At 42.6% G+C, this 16447-nt stretch overlaps 2 protein-coding genes across 2 annotated transcripts in view; one reads left to right on the top strand and one right to left on the bottom strand.

Annotated features, from left to right (window-relative positions):
- Positions 1–7064, bottom strand: part of TRDMT1 (tRNA aspartic acid methyltransferase 1) — a 43185-nt gene extending 36121 nt beyond the window's left edge. The window contains exons 1-3 of the mRNA XM_032991722.2: positions 7000–7064; positions 6723–6831; positions 5951–6020 (exon numbers count right to left, since the gene is read on the bottom strand). The gene's annotated coding sequence lies outside the window, so the exon portion shown is untranslated. The remainder of the gene's footprint in view (positions 1–5950; positions 6021–6722; positions 6832–6999) is intronic.
- A 526-nt stretch (positions 7065–7590) lies between these two features.
- On the top strand, positions 7591–15902 carry VIM (vimentin). Its single transcript, XM_042801775.1, has 9 exons — positions 7591–8220; positions 8378–8438; positions 12468–12563; positions 12708–12869; positions 13360–13485; positions 14210–14430; positions 14520–14563; positions 14966–15051; positions 15535–15902. Exons 1-9 carry the CDS (start codon positions 7679–7681, stop codon positions 15574–15576), a joined length of 1380 nt encoding a protein of 459 aa, XP_042657709.1. The 5' UTR covers positions 7591–7678; the 3' UTR covers positions 15577–15902.
- The last annotated feature ends 545 nt before the right edge of the window (positions 15903–16447 follow it).

The following is a 16447-nucleotide window of genomic DNA, read 5'->3' on the forward strand; positions in this document are numbered from 1 at the left end:
GTAAGTACCGTAAAATCTGCCCAAGAAGCTGAGTGTTTGGTGCCTAGGCAGCACAGAGGTGTCTGCCACCCTGGCTATATTGTTGGCACTTTGCAAATGAGTTACATTAAAGCTCATTTAAAGCTATTTGAAATCATTTATGAACTGTAATTACAGAAGTGATTGCACTGTAAATATTCTCTTTCTCACTTTGGATGTGTCTACAAACATCTGTCAAGCATACAAATATACTAAAGCTTAGTGTCTGGGACATAGCTATTTTCTACCAGAAAGTCTCTTGGAAAATAGTTTATAGAAAAGCATAGATTTCAAGAAGCCATGAGATTTTGTAAGTATAAACTGAAATTAAGGATAAACTAAAAAGTTACTTTGCAAAAAATCACAGCTAAAATATATGAGTGTCATTTTTGGCTGCTAGGTCTTTTGGAGTCCCTTCCCCCAATTAAGTATTGCCTCAAGTAAGAACAAAAAGCCTTGGGTTTTCCTAAAGTTGCAAAAAACCTTTTTTTGAAAAAGGTCTATGAATTGAAAATGTTATTTTTGCTGAGATGGTCTGAAGAGAGAAGCTCCAATAAGCCTAACCTAAATGGGTTAAGAAAGCCTAAAATGGTTATTTCTGAAGAAGAGAAATCTTCTTGCACAAGACATATTCCAGTATGGACTGGCAGTGTCAGTATCCAGCTGTGGGGAGCTGGGCTGATTTAAAACTCCAGCAAACATGTTTCACAGAATTTATAAGTGAAATACAATGGGAAGTTGTTGGAATCATTTATTGGGAACCCTGCATGTCAGATGAAGTCCCTGAGGATGTCTTCATTGCAGTTACAGTGCCAAGTCAGATGTAGCACTCATCTCCTATGGTATAGGACAGAGTTGTTCAGAAACTAACACAATTAAACTCAAGTAATTAACTAACCTACACTGTGCATAATTCCCATTGTCATTACCAGTCCAGGCATCATGTATATTGTAGTATAATAGTACTGTGTCCCTTATCTGCAGGATATATCTCAAGTTTTCTCTCGATAGCACAGAAGTTGATTATTTTCGGAATACAACTCTATTACAGTGGCATTATTACCACGTTCAGGATAAATCATTCCTCTGTCTTTAAAAGATCCTGACACTTGATTTGCACATTGTTGCATCCTGGTGTGTTTCAGATTTGGTAACTTCCATGTCACAAAGTTTATGGGAGATGCCCGATCCATGTCAAATAAACAGCCACAAACATTGTCAAAAGTCTTAAGAATCAGCAAAACTAAAGCATCTACAAAGCTCCTAAATAGTTGCTAGGCCCTTCCTCCTGTCATCCTACACAAGCTCCCTCCCACCCAATGACCAAATGCAGGACCAAATTCTCAAGGAAAATTTCAGGCAGATAGTGAATTTATCTTTGTAATGGGAAGTAGGACAGTAGGACACCCTTCCACCTGAAAAAATACAGATGCCTCCACTCTTCGAGGTATTTGCAGTCTTCATTCTCCAGCCATATACACCATCTGCCCTGCACATATTTAATAAGTTTTCCACTCTATTCGCTGTAGCCCACAATATTTTATGCATATTATCAGCTTAAATCTGGATCATCTTCCCTCCTCAATACCACCTGGACAGAATATATTTATGCTTAAAAATTAGGCACAGAGCTGGTGTGTAAAAACAGTCTTGTCTTCTTAGGAACTCAAGTCTTTTCAGCTTTGGGGTGTGTGCACCACCGCCTCTTCCCTTTGTAAGGAGCCAACTAATCCCAGAATGGCTAACACAATGTACGCTCAGTTTATGAGTCTCACTGGAACCAAGGATTTGGCACAAGAACTTGGACTGAGAAATCCACTAAAGACTTGGCCGTCGAGGAGCTAGTACTGTTTCGCTTGTCCTGGGCATCTCAAAGGAAGAATGGAACAATTACTGCATGCAATTAACGATTGCATTGCCGTGTCCTGCCTCTTCCTCAGAAAGAACATCATCATTTCCTGGTATATCATGGCAAGAAAATATTATGCTATTTATGCTTTGTGTAAGTGATGGAACTAGGGGAGAGAGAAGAATGAAATCACTCCTCAGATTTAATTGTTTTTTGGCTACAGGAGCTCTTTAAGCAGTTTGCTTTAAAAAAGCTTGGCCAAAAAGAAGTAGTAAATGCCTGACTGACAGGGTTCATTAATAGCATACTAGAATCACTTCTTTTAGCTTTTTCCAAAAGAGAGAATGGATGGATGGATGGATGGATGACTCATCTTTGAAAAGGTTTGCAATCTCAAAATTTAAAACAACGATAACAGACAGATTAGTATTACGGCTTCCCACTGTAATGTGACAAATGAATGTTCATCCATGCTGTTAACTTCTGCCTGTGCCAACAGCTTACTGCGGGGATAGCAACTGAGCACTGTTCTTGGTAGCGTGGTCCAGATAGTAAAGTCAGCAATGTGGCAAAGGACAGAAAGAAGTCCCGCACATTATACAACATTTTACATAGATCCTACTGAACACTTAAGCTGACTATGAATTAAAAACCTTTATCTGATATTTAAGTTAAATGGTCCTGATAAAGTGCCTATTGTGATCCTTGAACAGTTCCTTGGTCTTTGGGAAAATACAAATTTCATTAAACAAGGACAGCAGAGAGCTAAAATATCAAATTATCTAATTTTGGGCACCCAAATCAAGATTGAGGGACTTTGTGTATTCTGGAAGTTAGTTCTGCTTAGAGTTTCAGGTTGAGCATTAAGCCTCAAACTGTGCCAAACCTCTTCTCGGTTTGGAAAACCTTGTTCTTTGTGTCCTAGTCATTCCTAAACATATTGCTGACATTCAGCAGTCAGCTCTATTGCTATTAAGTGAAGTGAGACAGATGGAGTATACAGGTTGTCATCCATTTTTTTGTTTAATGGACGGATTAAATAAATTGCTATAACTACGATAGAACTGAAGAACTTCTCTTTCTCTTCTCTGTGTTGCTAGAACTGTGCATGGTGTTTGAGACAACCACAGGATTTGGGGGAGAAGGCTGTACTGGCTTTGAAAATTAGTACCTCATTTGGTACAGAAACCTCCTATTTTGATACAGAAAATGTCCTATTCTGGTAATTAGAAACCATAGCAGAGGGGAACTTTATACACAATGATAATAATTTTTGGAAATGTAAGTCTTGCAACTGGGTGGCATGAGTCATGTTCAAAACACTTCCGTAGTGATGAAACCCCTGCCAGTTTCATATAGTTCATTTTACACTAAAATATAATATTGCAGAGAGATTTGGTTAGTTTTGAGTGTAGAGCCTAGTCATTTCCTTAAAAAATCAGCTGCTAGTCACACCAGTTTGTTACGCTTTGCAACATTGGCAATGACTGTAGGCAACACAATTTTAAAAATAAATTTCATAAAAGAATTTGCCAATTTCTTTCTTAAGACCATACTGAGTCAAGAAAGTTATTCACAGGGGGAGACTTCAGTGCCTGGACATTTAGATCCTCTGCAGCCCAGTGGTATTCAAAAACCAAAATCATCTTCTCCCTGGTGGCGTGCAGGGAGACATATACTCTGGGTTCAGAAAAATCATCTCTTCCTGGGATGCACCGGCCTTTCTTGGGGGCTTTTCCTTACACATACCTCCCAGCTAAAGGGAGGGACCAGCCCCAGCTGAAGATTTATAACCAGAATCCGTTTTTTGGAACAGGAACCTTTCTGTTTTCAAAACCATAGCAGTCTTCATCTTTTCAGACCACAGCTAAAGGAGGAAGTGCTCTTTCGGACGAAACGTTAGACACTCGCTCAAGCGATAGGCCACAGCACTTGCTGTGGCTGAGCGTTATGGAGAGTCCCTATTCAGTTTTCTGTAGGATGTTAAGAGACTTTCATATCGTCATGTTAAAGCAGGTCCCTTTTTCCTGGAGTTTGCTCAATATTCATGGAGCAGGGGAAGTGTGAAGAATGCCTCTACGGCCCCATGCATGTCAGGGCTTAAGGTTGCTATATGGTACTGACAACAAAAGTAATTGCATTTGCATAGCAGGATGTTTTTCATGGGTATTTAATATTTATAGGTCATTTTATACCTCCTGGAAGCAGAAACTTTACTAAAAGTGCGTAAATCTGATTAATGAAAGCATTCACATCTGTTTAGTCAAGGTCTATAATAGCTGGAAAGCACATTCAGTATTTGGACTAAATTCCTCTAGTTTCTTAATGTTTAAATGAAATGGCAAATCAAATAAAAGGGAATGCCAGTCTTTTCAGTGATGTTTGCAGACCAACATATATCTGTGCAAGCGAATCAGAGAAATTCTGGCTGTTATGAGGACTTTTTCATTTTTAGCGTAACAGACTTTCAGTAGAAAGCCGTTCAGGCATCTGTACCCCCTCCCTATGCACACCCATTTTCCCTGTTAATGAAAGTTATACAACAATCCAATATTTTTTGCTACAGTTCCAGGGCTTGATTCTGTATTTCATTCTTGGCAGTGAACCAATACCTCAATTCTCTGGCAAAAAGCCAAAAAATGCCAAACCAAATTTTGCAGTGTGAACTGAAAGGTTCACAATAAAAATACCTATTTCTGTTTTTAAGAGTGCCATTGGCTTACCTCTGATCTACCTCTGTAGAGGTGACATCACCCACTGACCAGGCAGCTGCCTGACTGCATACTGGAATTGCAATAAACAACACAGATGGCAGCTAATAGTTTATGAATAATCCCCCAGCATGGTATTTAGTGATGCTGTTAACTGTCTGTCCTTCATGTACGAAGTGGTCAAGATCCTGACCAGCCGTAGTCTCTGAGAGTCCCATAGCACTTTCCTTAAAATTAGACTGATTACTGTGGTTTCATTTCAATTCAAACAAGTACACTCTCCATTATTTTTATGGCTACACTGAGATACAGTCTTTTCTGACAAGTACTGTGGAGATATTTTTGCATTTCAAGGGACCAGTTCTTGTTCCCCTTTGGGGTTTAAGATGCAAATGTGTGTTAAATTTATTACAGCCTTACAAGAAATTTAGAGCTTGCTCCATTTATGCATCTGTGTAAGTACCAACCAGCAAAAGGCACTTAAAGGCTCATTGTAGTCCCGACAACTGACAATATCACAATATTTCTAGGAAAATTTCATGGTGAGAAACAGCAATGAGGCAGGTGGCCAAGAGTACATATGGCAGCAGTGGCATAAACATATGGAAATTACACTTGAAACATGGGGGTGGGTCATATTTATTTACTAAACCAAACACTTCCCTGAATTTAGGGGCAAAACAGTTTGCCTAAGTGAAGGATGACTGTTGCGTGTGTGTGCCATTAAAGCTTTCGTGGAGTATAGATAAGTTGTGCTCTGTTGGGAAAAAGAGATTGGGCACACCGCACCTTTAAAAAGCCAACAATCGACTAAAACTATCAGTACTTCTGAGTAAAGCATCTTTACTCTGTGGGGCTGTTAGTTACGTGCTGCTTTACTTTACTTTTGCCTGCTCATAGGAGTGTGTCCTTTTGTTCCAGGGCTCACAAAGGCTTACAGCTCAAACCTGATGGCTTAAATAAAGAGCTCTCAGAGGGCTGGACAGCACAACAGCGTCCAGGCTGGGCTGCGGGTACCCTTAGCCTCAGGAATGCTGGGTGACCTCTGCCTCCTATTCAGTGGGTGAATGGAATGAGCTGTAGCACAGGGCTCACGCTGCAAGCACTTCAGTAGTTCAACCTTGTCAGCTTCATTTGCTTGACTAAGCTTCAGTGAATAAAGGAAATTAAAACCTCAAGGACCTACATTTAGATACAGACTGCATTCCTGCACTTCTGGTTGCCATCTGAATTAAATTAAAGTACAGTTTCCTTTACCAAAAAAAAAAAAAACATTCTCAAAAAAAATATACGGGCTCTGATTCTTCCTCATAAAGTACAATTCCTGAAGTACAATAGTTAACTTCACTGTGAATTGGGGTATGAAGATTACCTGTCTCTCTGCCCACTGTTCATGTTCAGGTTTATCAGAATTTCCAGTGAAGATACATGCTTCTGCAGGACTGAAAGTTAAAAAGAATTACAAATCAGTGGTAGTTTTGCATCCTCTAAATGCTGAAGTAATACACTGCAGATAATACCGCTACATTGTACTGGCCACTTCCCACAGCAAAGAGGAAAAAGATGTCCCTTAGCTCATGAGTCACTGCAGGATTAGAGAATGTGCTTCATGCTTTGGCCACTCAAGTGTTAAATTATCTAAATGTCAGGCATTCTGCCATCTCCTTTAAATGACTTCTGCATTCATACTGAAAATAATCTGCTGCTCCTCAGTCTAAGTTTTTCTTTGTTCAATTTTATGCCGTTGCTGTTGCCCTTTACTACCTACATCATTCTTCTCTACTGCTGGTAGCCCCATTCTGATAGTAAAATTGATCTTGAAACACTGGGACTTTTGTCTGGCCTTTGATGCTACACACATAGGATATTTGCAGATTACGTCTAATGAATAATTATCATTTTGCCACGTGCTTTCCTAAGACTCTGATCATGTGCCTACTGAAATTAATAGCAAAAATCTGTTGGGTACAACAGTGCAGAAACAAATCTCTGATAAAATCTAGCTTGCCACTATCCCAGATAATAGAAGGATTGCATCTAGGAGCAAGATCCTGATTGCATCTATTTCAATAATGTACTGTCCATACCCAAAAAATACCTACTGCTGGGATCATTGTTATAATAATGACAGAATTAAGCCTTACCTGTGTAAGGTAAGGTTGCTCACCCAGATACAGGGAAAACACATGTAGCCTGTAAATGTTGTATCTTCAGCACAGAGGTAGGAGCTGAGATTGCTGTCACAGGAGGCAGCTAAAGAAGACACAGATATATTATTTTTCTGCCTGTTTATTTTGGACATTTGGCAGCCCTTTGTGAATAGTTAGCATCACTCTTCCCTGGTCCCACTCTTTCAGAAAGCTAAGAAAAAGAAACAGGCTCTCAGAAAGATATAGAGCTATGTATATATACACATCATACCTGTAGAGGTTTTTTTAATGTATGCATCCTGGGCTATATGGAGTTATTTTCCCTGTCCTGTGGCATAATACTAAACCTGCCGCCCCCACGCCCCCCTGCAGTTGCGGCGCGGCCTCTCGGAGGGGGACGCGAAAGTCAAGGGACAGACCGGCGCCCACTCCCGCGAAGCCGAGGATGCGGCTGCCGTCACGCCCCCCCCCCTCCCCCGCCCTCGGCTGAGCCGCGCCGCGCCGCGCCACGTCGCGCCGTCCACAGGGCTCCCCCCGCGCCCCTATCAGCGGCCGCCGCTCCCGCAGCCCCGGGGAGAAATTCGCCGGCCCTCGGGGTTCGGCCGCGCCGCCCCCACGCCGGGCCGCGCGCGGAAGGCAGCGGGTGCTGCCCCCCTCCCCTCCCCGCCGTTTCGCCCGCCTTTGTGTCCGCGGCGGCGGCGGCGGCTGCTGGCAGCTCCCCCGCCCCGTCCCCGCCGCGCCCCGGCGGCCGCCGCCCCCTCCCCGCGGGGCGAGGCGCGGCGCGGGCTGCGCGGCGATTGGCGGCGGGCGGCGGGCGGGGCGGGCCCGGCGGCGGGCGGTGGCGCCCCATAAGAGGGGGCCCGGGCCGGGGCCACCGCCCTTCTTCGCCCGTCGCTTAGTCGAGCCGCCCCGCTCCGCTCCCGGATTACAAAGCCCGCGCCGCCGCCGCCATGAGCATCAGCACCAAGAACTCCTCGTACCGCCGCATGTTCGGCGGGAGCAGCCGCCCCAGCACCGGCACCCGCTACATCACCTCCAGCAGCCGCTACTCGCTGGGCAGCTCGCTGCGGCCCAGCACCGCCCGGTACGTGTCCGCCTCGCCCGGCGGCATGTACGCCACCAAGACGACGTCGGTGCGGCTGCGGAGCAGCATGCCGCCCATGCGGCTCCACGACTCCGTGGACTTCTCCCTGGCCGACGCCATCAACACGGAGTTCAAGGCGAACCGCACCAACGAGAAGGTGGAGCTGCAGGAGCTCAATGACCGCTTCGCCAACTACATCGACAAGGTGCGCTTCCTGGAGCAGCAGAACAAGATCCTGCTGGCCGAGCTGGAGCAGCTCAAGGGCAAGGGCACGTCCCGCCTGGGCGACCTCTACGAGGAGGAGATGCGGGAGCTGCGGCGGCAGGTGGACCAGCTCACCAACGACAAGGCACGCGTGGAAGTGGAGCGGGACAACCTCGCCGACGACATCATGCGGCTGAGGGAGAAGTGAGTGTGCGAGGGGAGGGCGGGTCGGGGTTGCCCGCCGCGGCGGAGGCGGCCCCCGAGCATCCCCCGCTGGGCTGGGGCCGGCGGGAGGCTGGGGGGAGGCGGCGATCTGGGGGGACCCCCCGCCCCCTCCTCACCGCTCTCTCGCCCCTTCCAGGTTGCAGGAGGAGATGCTGCAGCGGGAGGAGGCCGAGAACACCCTGCAGTCCTTCAGACAGGTTCGTGGGGCTGCGGGGAGGGAGGGAGCGGTAGGAGGGGAGAGCCTGAGGTAGGGGTGGTGGCGGCGCCTGGGGCGGGAGGAGGGGGGCTGCAGGAGTTTGCTTGCCTCACACAAAGGAATTCCAGCAGTTCTCACGCGAGCTCTCCATGTTTTCTTTAGGGGGATGCTGCGGTCTGAAGGGAGGGGCGGGGGGGAAACTATTGTCTTCCTTTATCCAAGTCTGCCCTGGTTTACAAAAAGCGCTCCGACGTGGAGTCTCTTTCCGATCCAATAAAAGTGAAAGGGGGCCATCTGCTCGCTTGGCTGAAGGGTATTAATGGTTTCTATGGGATGCACCGTGGAATGCAGATACAGGCATTATGGCAAGTGTGGTGGCAGCAGATTGAAATAATAGATCCCTTTGTGTCAGAGGGGAGAGCGCAGTGGGCTGCATTCTTACTGAATGTGTAATGGTGTGGGCACATTTCTGGTGAAAAGTGACTATCATGCATATGGTCCAGTTTCTATATGAAACAGAGCTCCTTTTTAATGAATTACTTTGGTCGGTGCATTACTGGACAAGAGTTTAAAATTTTTCATATGGGTGCTGACAAGTAGACAATTTGTTCCTTGGGGTGAGGTCACAACAGTCAAGTCTGCCTCCTCTGGATGTCTGTTACGAACATATAATTGAATCCCCTAAACAAGATGGTAACATAGGACACAAGTTGTGTTAGAGTTTAGTCCCTGTAAGATGCTAGGATGTTATTCAGATAAGCTAAAACCTACATGACAGCCAGAACCAACTGTTCAAACAGTGTTCAGAAAGTGTTAAGCTCAGGTTTTCATTTGGGCAAAGCCAGCTTTCAGCTTGGATTAAGTCTTGTTTGAACTAGGAGCTATTTAGGAATGTGTCTTCTCAAAACAAGGTCTCTTCCCTAAAACTGCTGGTGTGAAATGGCATTACTGGCATTCCTCCCAGCTGGAAGTGGCTGCCTTCACCTCCAGACAGCTGGCCACAGGCTTTGTCCCAAAGCTCTTCACTGGTGTTAGGAGATGTTACTGTTCAGGAGATCATCACTCGGTTGTCAGCGTTTCCCTGAGCAAGGGTTTTGACTACAGTATATTTATAGTCTCTGAAGGGGAGCATGTGTCTTCGTGAAATAATGTGTGGAAACTGAGACACCTACTCTCATTTAAGTCTGGGAATTCAGTCTCTGATGGTATTTTGGGGATAGAAATTTGAAACAGAACAGTTTGAGATACTGCCTTAACTTCAGCTTCTGTTTTTTTCAGTGCTAAGCCAAGTTAATGTAGTGTGAAGTTCCATGCAGAAGCATTTAAATTAAGTTTTAGAGAACCTAATCTATTCTGGTTCATTAATGACAACAGTTGAAGGATCCTTTGACCTAAGTCTGGCTTAAATGATCGTTCATACTTAATTGGTGCACTTCAGGGCATGTCTACCTCTATTTCAAACCGATTAAACTTTGTGAAGGTGCTGTGCTTTTAAGTGAACTTGGCTTTGTGCGTATCCCACATTCATTATCCAGTTCTTACCTGCACTGGGGAAAGGGGTTGTTCAGGGACTCAGCCTCTAGCAGATCTGTGTGTGCAGTATGGTCAGAACTGTATCCATTTCACCTCTTAAGGTGTAGCTTATGTGTAAGAATTGCAAGTCATTGTAGAAACGCTACACTAAATTCACTCACGACATAACTGATTCATGCTAGTGTGTTTGATTTGAACAACAGTAATATCTAATTTTTCCTTACCATGAAAGTGTAGACTTAACATGCAGGCTTTGAAAACTAAATCAGTTTCAGTATAAGTATAGTTCTGCAGGTGGAATTAGATTCATAGAACACTGAAGTTGAAACATCCTGTTGTGCTTTCCATTGTAAAAAAAAAAAAAATGCATAGCTTTTTATTAAACCAGTATATTCTTGCACTGGAAAATTGTGTACATGGGTTTAGAACACTTTAGCAGATACCTTACTGTTCTGCTGTAGCATCAAATTTACTTGATGGAGCTGTTGTGTACTTCGGTATTTAATGAGAAAGTAAACAAATATTTGAACTTAAACTTTGTATTTCCAAAAGCTGTCTGTTTTAGAGACGGTTCAACTCCTATGTACTGAACTTTAATTCTCCTGAACAAAGATGTGATTGTACTCATATGCAGAGGAGTGTACTACATAAAATAAACCTAAAGGTCCAGTGAGTTACTTTCTTTGGGACAAAACAAGCATCACAATTAGTGAGAAAGGTTTTTACTGCAGCTTTGCTAGCTACTCTGGCAGCAAGGAATAGGTCCTGAACCTATGACAAGACTAACAGGCTTACATGAGATTTGTCTGAAGTAAATGTGGATGTTTAGCTCTGCAAACTACCTGACTGGAATTAAAGAATCTCCTAGGATAAAATCAATGCGTAGTGTAGTTGCATGTATGTATGCTTTTCACTTTGTTCACTCGGTCTACAAGTAGTTTATTTGTGGGGTTCTCCATACATCTCAGAAATACAGATAAACTGATTCTTCACTCCCTAACTTAATTATAATATACATACTAAAGTGTATACCATATATTCTAAGTATCTTCATTTTGAGATGTTTGCAATTTATTATAAGCTCCTAAAAATCCTGTAGCTGTTTGTTCAGTTGTTCTGAAAAAATTACTACTCTTCAGGATGCATATTTCTGTAAAATCCACTGAAAACTCTTCAGATGTCTGTCTAATTGTGTAAAGATGTTTGGTCATAGCCATGTCATTCCCTTCCAGAATGATCTTTTTTTTTTTTTTTTTTTTTTTTTGAGGGGAGGAGAATAAATGAATTGAGGAAATTTTTCTCGGAGTTGAAAAACAGATGATGTGAACTGTGTGGGTGTAAAACTGGAATTGATAGGGAAGTTATGGAATAACACATGAAAGGGGTATTCTGTTGCATAAAGAAAACAGACAAATTCTTCTGGAGCAAGAACCTTACCCCAGAGTAGGAGTGATCCAAGGAATGGTTTCCTAGGAGCCTAAAGAAAACACTTATTTCAGAGGTGCCATAATAGTGGGAACTGCTGATTAGCTTATGCTTTGGGCAATCCAAAACAGCTTTAGTGTAAGCTGTGAACACCAGATAGGTTAACGCCATGTAGACATAAGCGTGCAGCTGTGTATCTAGCTAGTACGACAAATTCATCCCCTTTGCAAACTAATTGTCTTGCATATTTAAAATGTAAGAAGTTACCAATCAATGTTTAGTCTTAAGTTATGTTTTTGAACTAATTCAAGCTGCTCCCATGTAAATTCATGGCGTATCTTCTGTTATGCCTTAAATGAATTTTTGCTGTTGATTAAGACTATCTTTGTCCAGCAAAAGGTGGAGTCTTTGCCAGCTACTGTGAGGGTGTAGGCAATGATGACTAACTCGGTTTGCGTTTATGCTCATACCTTCTTTTTCTCAAGGGAGATCTGTCAAACCACTTGAAAAGGTAACTGCTTGCAATTCCTATATGTACCTCAAGCTTTGCACGTACACTTTTGAGCTGTGGTCTGTGGACCCAAAGGGCTCTGTGGTTGATCACCAAGGAATCCATAAGAAATAAACAAGAAATTAAGCCCACCAATAGGCATGTAGGCACATGGGTTGCCCTTTTAAGCCCCACGGGAAAAAAATGGAAGGTTGCAAATTACAAGACTAACTCTTTTTCAGTGTAGTCAAGCTAAAAGAGCTTATAGCTGTCTTCTGACCCAAGTACCTGCCTTACACCCACCATGATCTGTGTGTTCTTGATCATGCTCAGCCATACGTTGGCAAATATGAACTAATCTACATATGCTGTATAGCTCCCAAAATCACAATAAAGGTGTATATAGTGGTCTCTTAGGCTAGGGTAGGAGGTGGCAAAAAGAGGTTTTTCACAGCTCTTGATTTTGTATTGTCTTGCCATAAAGCTCACATGTAGCATCAGTCTGTATGCTACTGAACTTGCCATAAAAGACTTCTCTGCGTCAATTTTGTAAGACTGCTAATCCTTCTTTTCTCTGGTCAGGATGTTGACAATGCTTCTCTGGCACGTCTTGATCTTGAGCGCAAAGTTGAGTCCCTGCAAGAGGAGATTGTCTTCTTGAAGAAGCTTCATGATGAGGTAAGCTGAATAATGAGGTCTGTGATTAGGTGCTGACAGTCTAGCGAGCAAGTAAGCTCCTCACCGATTCTGGCCCACAGTCCCCACGTACAGTGTATGTTCTGTATGTTGTCATGTAACACCTAGTGTCTGCTTCTCTCTAAGGAAATCCGAGAACTGCAGGCCCAACTCCAGGAACAGCACATCCAAATTGATATGGATGTTTCTAAGCCTGATCTTACTGCTGCCCTGCGTGATGTTCGCCAACAGTATGAAAGCGTTGCTGCTAAGAACCTTCAGGAAGCTGAAGAGTGGTACAAGTCCAAAGTAAGTAAGATCTGTTCAGATGCATCAGGCACCCTAACTGTACAGAACAGCTTTGCTGCAGCAGTGTTCCCTCTGTCTCTCTACTGGACATGAACACAGCCATGGTACAGGGTCATAACTCCTAGTCTGGTAAGAGTACAGCTGAAAATGCTATTTTGTGCCATAACTACAGCTTCAAAGTAATGGGTTCATACTTGGAGTCTTTCCTATGCTTGTACCTGGAAGCAGATATTTTATGAAATACTAGAGAAAGGAGTGAATGAATGGATGAAAAAAATGATGAAAAGATGGAGGTGGGGAAACAAATGAAACATTTAACTATGAATTCCAATTTAACAATTAGAAATCAAAAGGCATTAATGCCAATATTTAAACGTTTCAGGTGTTAAGGCTTGTAATGGCTTCAGTTGCCTTCAAATGCTGTGTTTAAAAAAGTCTGTTATACCGTTCTGTTGAAGTGTTACGCTAACCAAACCGGGGATTTCTACAGTTTGCAGATCTCTCTGAAGCTGCTAATAGGAACAACGATGCCCTGCGCCAGGCCAAACAAGAAGCTAATGAATACCGCAGGCAGATTCAGTCTCTCACCTGCGAAGTTGATGCCCTTAAGGGAAGTGTAAGTAGAAGACGGCAGTTCAGTTGTTGGGACATTCCTTCCTTTGCAGCTTTAAGTACAACACTGCAGTTTAATTGTTGATACAGATGTAAGCAATCTACCATGCAGCATATTAGTAGTTTTTTGAAAAGGATGCTATGGACCCAATTTGGCTGCAGGCACTACAGTGCACTAGTTAGATTGATACACTGAACTAGTCTTACCTAAGGTATAAACAATGAGTTTATTCTCTTGCTATAATATTCACTGTTTACGTAACACTTTTCCAGAAAGTGTTTATGGCTTGTCTGTCAGATACAGCTGAAGCTGTAAAAAGCGCTGGGGGAGCAGTGGAAAGGAGGTGCAAATCTTGCTGTTACTAGAACCTCACTGCCTTAAAGGCTGGCTTGAAATGTATTTAACAGTGTATAGTACACCTGCAAATCCCCTCACTGAGGACTGCCAGCATGGTGACTTGTACTGCACGTGTTGGGCTTACTGTAAGGGATTACTTTGGTACCTGGTAGAACAAACACATGGCACTTCTCAGATCAAGCAGCAGAATAGCCCACCTTGACTTTGCAAAGGGAAAAAAAAGGAGATGATGAATTTGGTGTGTCTCTGGGCATTTTCAGAAAGGATGCTAACATAACTCAACTTCCCTTTTTAAAAAATTTTAAGAGTCTTGAGGGCGGGGAAGAGTGGCTAAACTGCAGCAGTACTTGACTTTATTATTCTCTTCCAGAATGAATCCCTGGAGCGCCAAATGCGTGAAATGGAGGAGAATTTTGCTGTTGAAGCTGCTAACTACCAAGACACTATTGGCCGTCTGCAGGATGAGATTCAGAACATGAAGGAAGAAATGGCTCGCCACCTCCGCGAGTACCAGGACCTGCTGAATGTAAAGATGGCTCTTGATATTGAGATTGCCACCTACAGAAAACTGCTGGAGGGTGAAGAGAGCAGGTAAAACTACATGCAGACACTTTTCTAAACAGCAGTTACTAGAAGACACGCTATACATGTCTGATTCCATCCATTTCTTTTTCCGTCAGGATTAACATGCCTATTCCAACCTTTGCTTCTTTGAACCTGAGAGGTAAGCTGTTTCTGCTACTTGAGTTTAGACAGCTGTTCTATCATTAGCAAAAGTGTCCTGGATAGTTCCTTTTACTTGTGTACTTGAACTTGTATAAATGCAGCTGCATGTGAATGTTTTTCTTAAATATAACTGTAATATTTGTAATTACTTAACCTTGGGTAAGAGGAGCTACTTTGCTCCTGGGCACAGATATTTTTAAATATCAGTATATAGTAAGTGATTTGTTTAGATACCTGCTGAAGGTACTTTTAAGAGGAACAGGGAGAAAATGGAGAAGATTAGCTTATCATTCAGAGCAGGAGACTTGTTCATATATACTAAATTGAGATTCTGAAAGTAGACACCAAAATCTGTTACACTTCATCTAGACTATTGGTAATAATACGTTTTCTTCTGCAGAAACCAACATTGAGTCTCAGCCAATGGTTGACACTCACTCAAAGAGGACACTTCTAATTAAGACCGTCGAAACTAGAGATGGACAGGTTGGTGGTAACTTTGATATTTTGTCTAACAGCTGGTTACCTTGAAATACTGCTTTGAACAGCATCTGGCAGTTCAAGCTGCATGGCAGAACATACAGGTGTAGCAAACAGGTTTCTGTGGACTTGATCACAAAATTAATTTGACAGTAAAATTTTAAGTGGCTGACAGTTAAGCCTCACCTGTGTAGTGAGTATTTAAGTTCAGCTAAGTAAGCAAGTTCTCAAAAGATTTCTTGCATTACCCAAGGAAAACATGTGGCAGTAAATATAGAGGTATTTGTTTGGGAGAAGATACGGTTTTCAGACTAAGTCAATAAATCTTAAATGGTTTCTGCACACTATTTAGTAACTAGAACTTCTCATAAGTGAGAGTTGATACCCATTTGTTCACATATCTGTGGTAGTGGGTGTTCCAATTCTAACTCTAAAAACCCAACAATCTTACTACTAAATCTTCATGCAAGCGTGTCTGGTTTTCAACAGGTTATTAATGAAACTTCCCAGCATCACGATGACTTGGAGTAAAGCTGAAGTGAAGATGCATACTTATAAATGCAGGAGAAATTCTTACCAGCAAGATTTAAAAAGTCCATGTCTTAAAGGAAGAAACAGCTTTCAAGTGCCTTTCTGCAGTTTTTCCATGAGCGCAAGATTATTATGCTAGGAAATAGGTCTTAGATCTTGCAAACTGACTCTCCCTGAAGGATTAGAGTTTACAATGGAGTCTAGTTTACAAATAGCAATATCTTGTGCTGCAATACTGTTTTTAAGTATCTGAATTCAATAAAACTGCTTTTTCCAGCACAGTATGAGCAACCTGTCGCTACTTCAATAAATCTTTGGAAAATGGCTCTTGATGTGTTCTAATTTGTTAACTTTATGACTTTCCAGAAAGCCATAACAACATAATGCTGGAATTGCTATACGGTTGACATCTCCAGTACTGATTGTGTGGAATGCTGTTTTTTCAGTTTAACTAGATAAACTGTCTTATTCAATTACTGCTTAGGTTTTGGAACCAACTAAAATGGAATATAACTGGCAGATGCATAATGTATTATGATATTTCTTATCACTTGAATAAAATGATACTTCAAGCTAATAAAAATTAATCTTGCTTCCATATACTAGTTAATCCGGTTACTAAGAGCTAAGACTACCCAAAATACCTTAAAACTCAGCCCTATAAAACATAGTAGTTAAGTAACTGCAAAAAAGTTCACGCAAGCCCTTATCTGAGACAGCACCTTTGCAAAGTAACCAGCTGACTTTGCATTGACTTCATTTTCCAGGAAAGCGTAGTTCCCAAAGGCTTGTCTGTATTATAGAAGCTAAATGAAGGCTTCTTTGGAGTGGGGGTTAGAGGCATTTAAAGGGAATGCATAGAAAGAATAAC

The sequence above is a fragment of the Tyto alba genome, unplaced genomic scaffold (genome assembly GCF_018691265.1).
Source record: "Tyto alba isolate M040663 unplaced genomic scaffold, T.alba_DEE_v4.0 Super-Scaffold_38, whole genome shotgun sequence".
Taxonomy (NCBI): domain Eukaryota; kingdom Metazoa; phylum Chordata; class Aves; order Strigiformes; family Tytonidae; genus Tyto; species Tyto alba.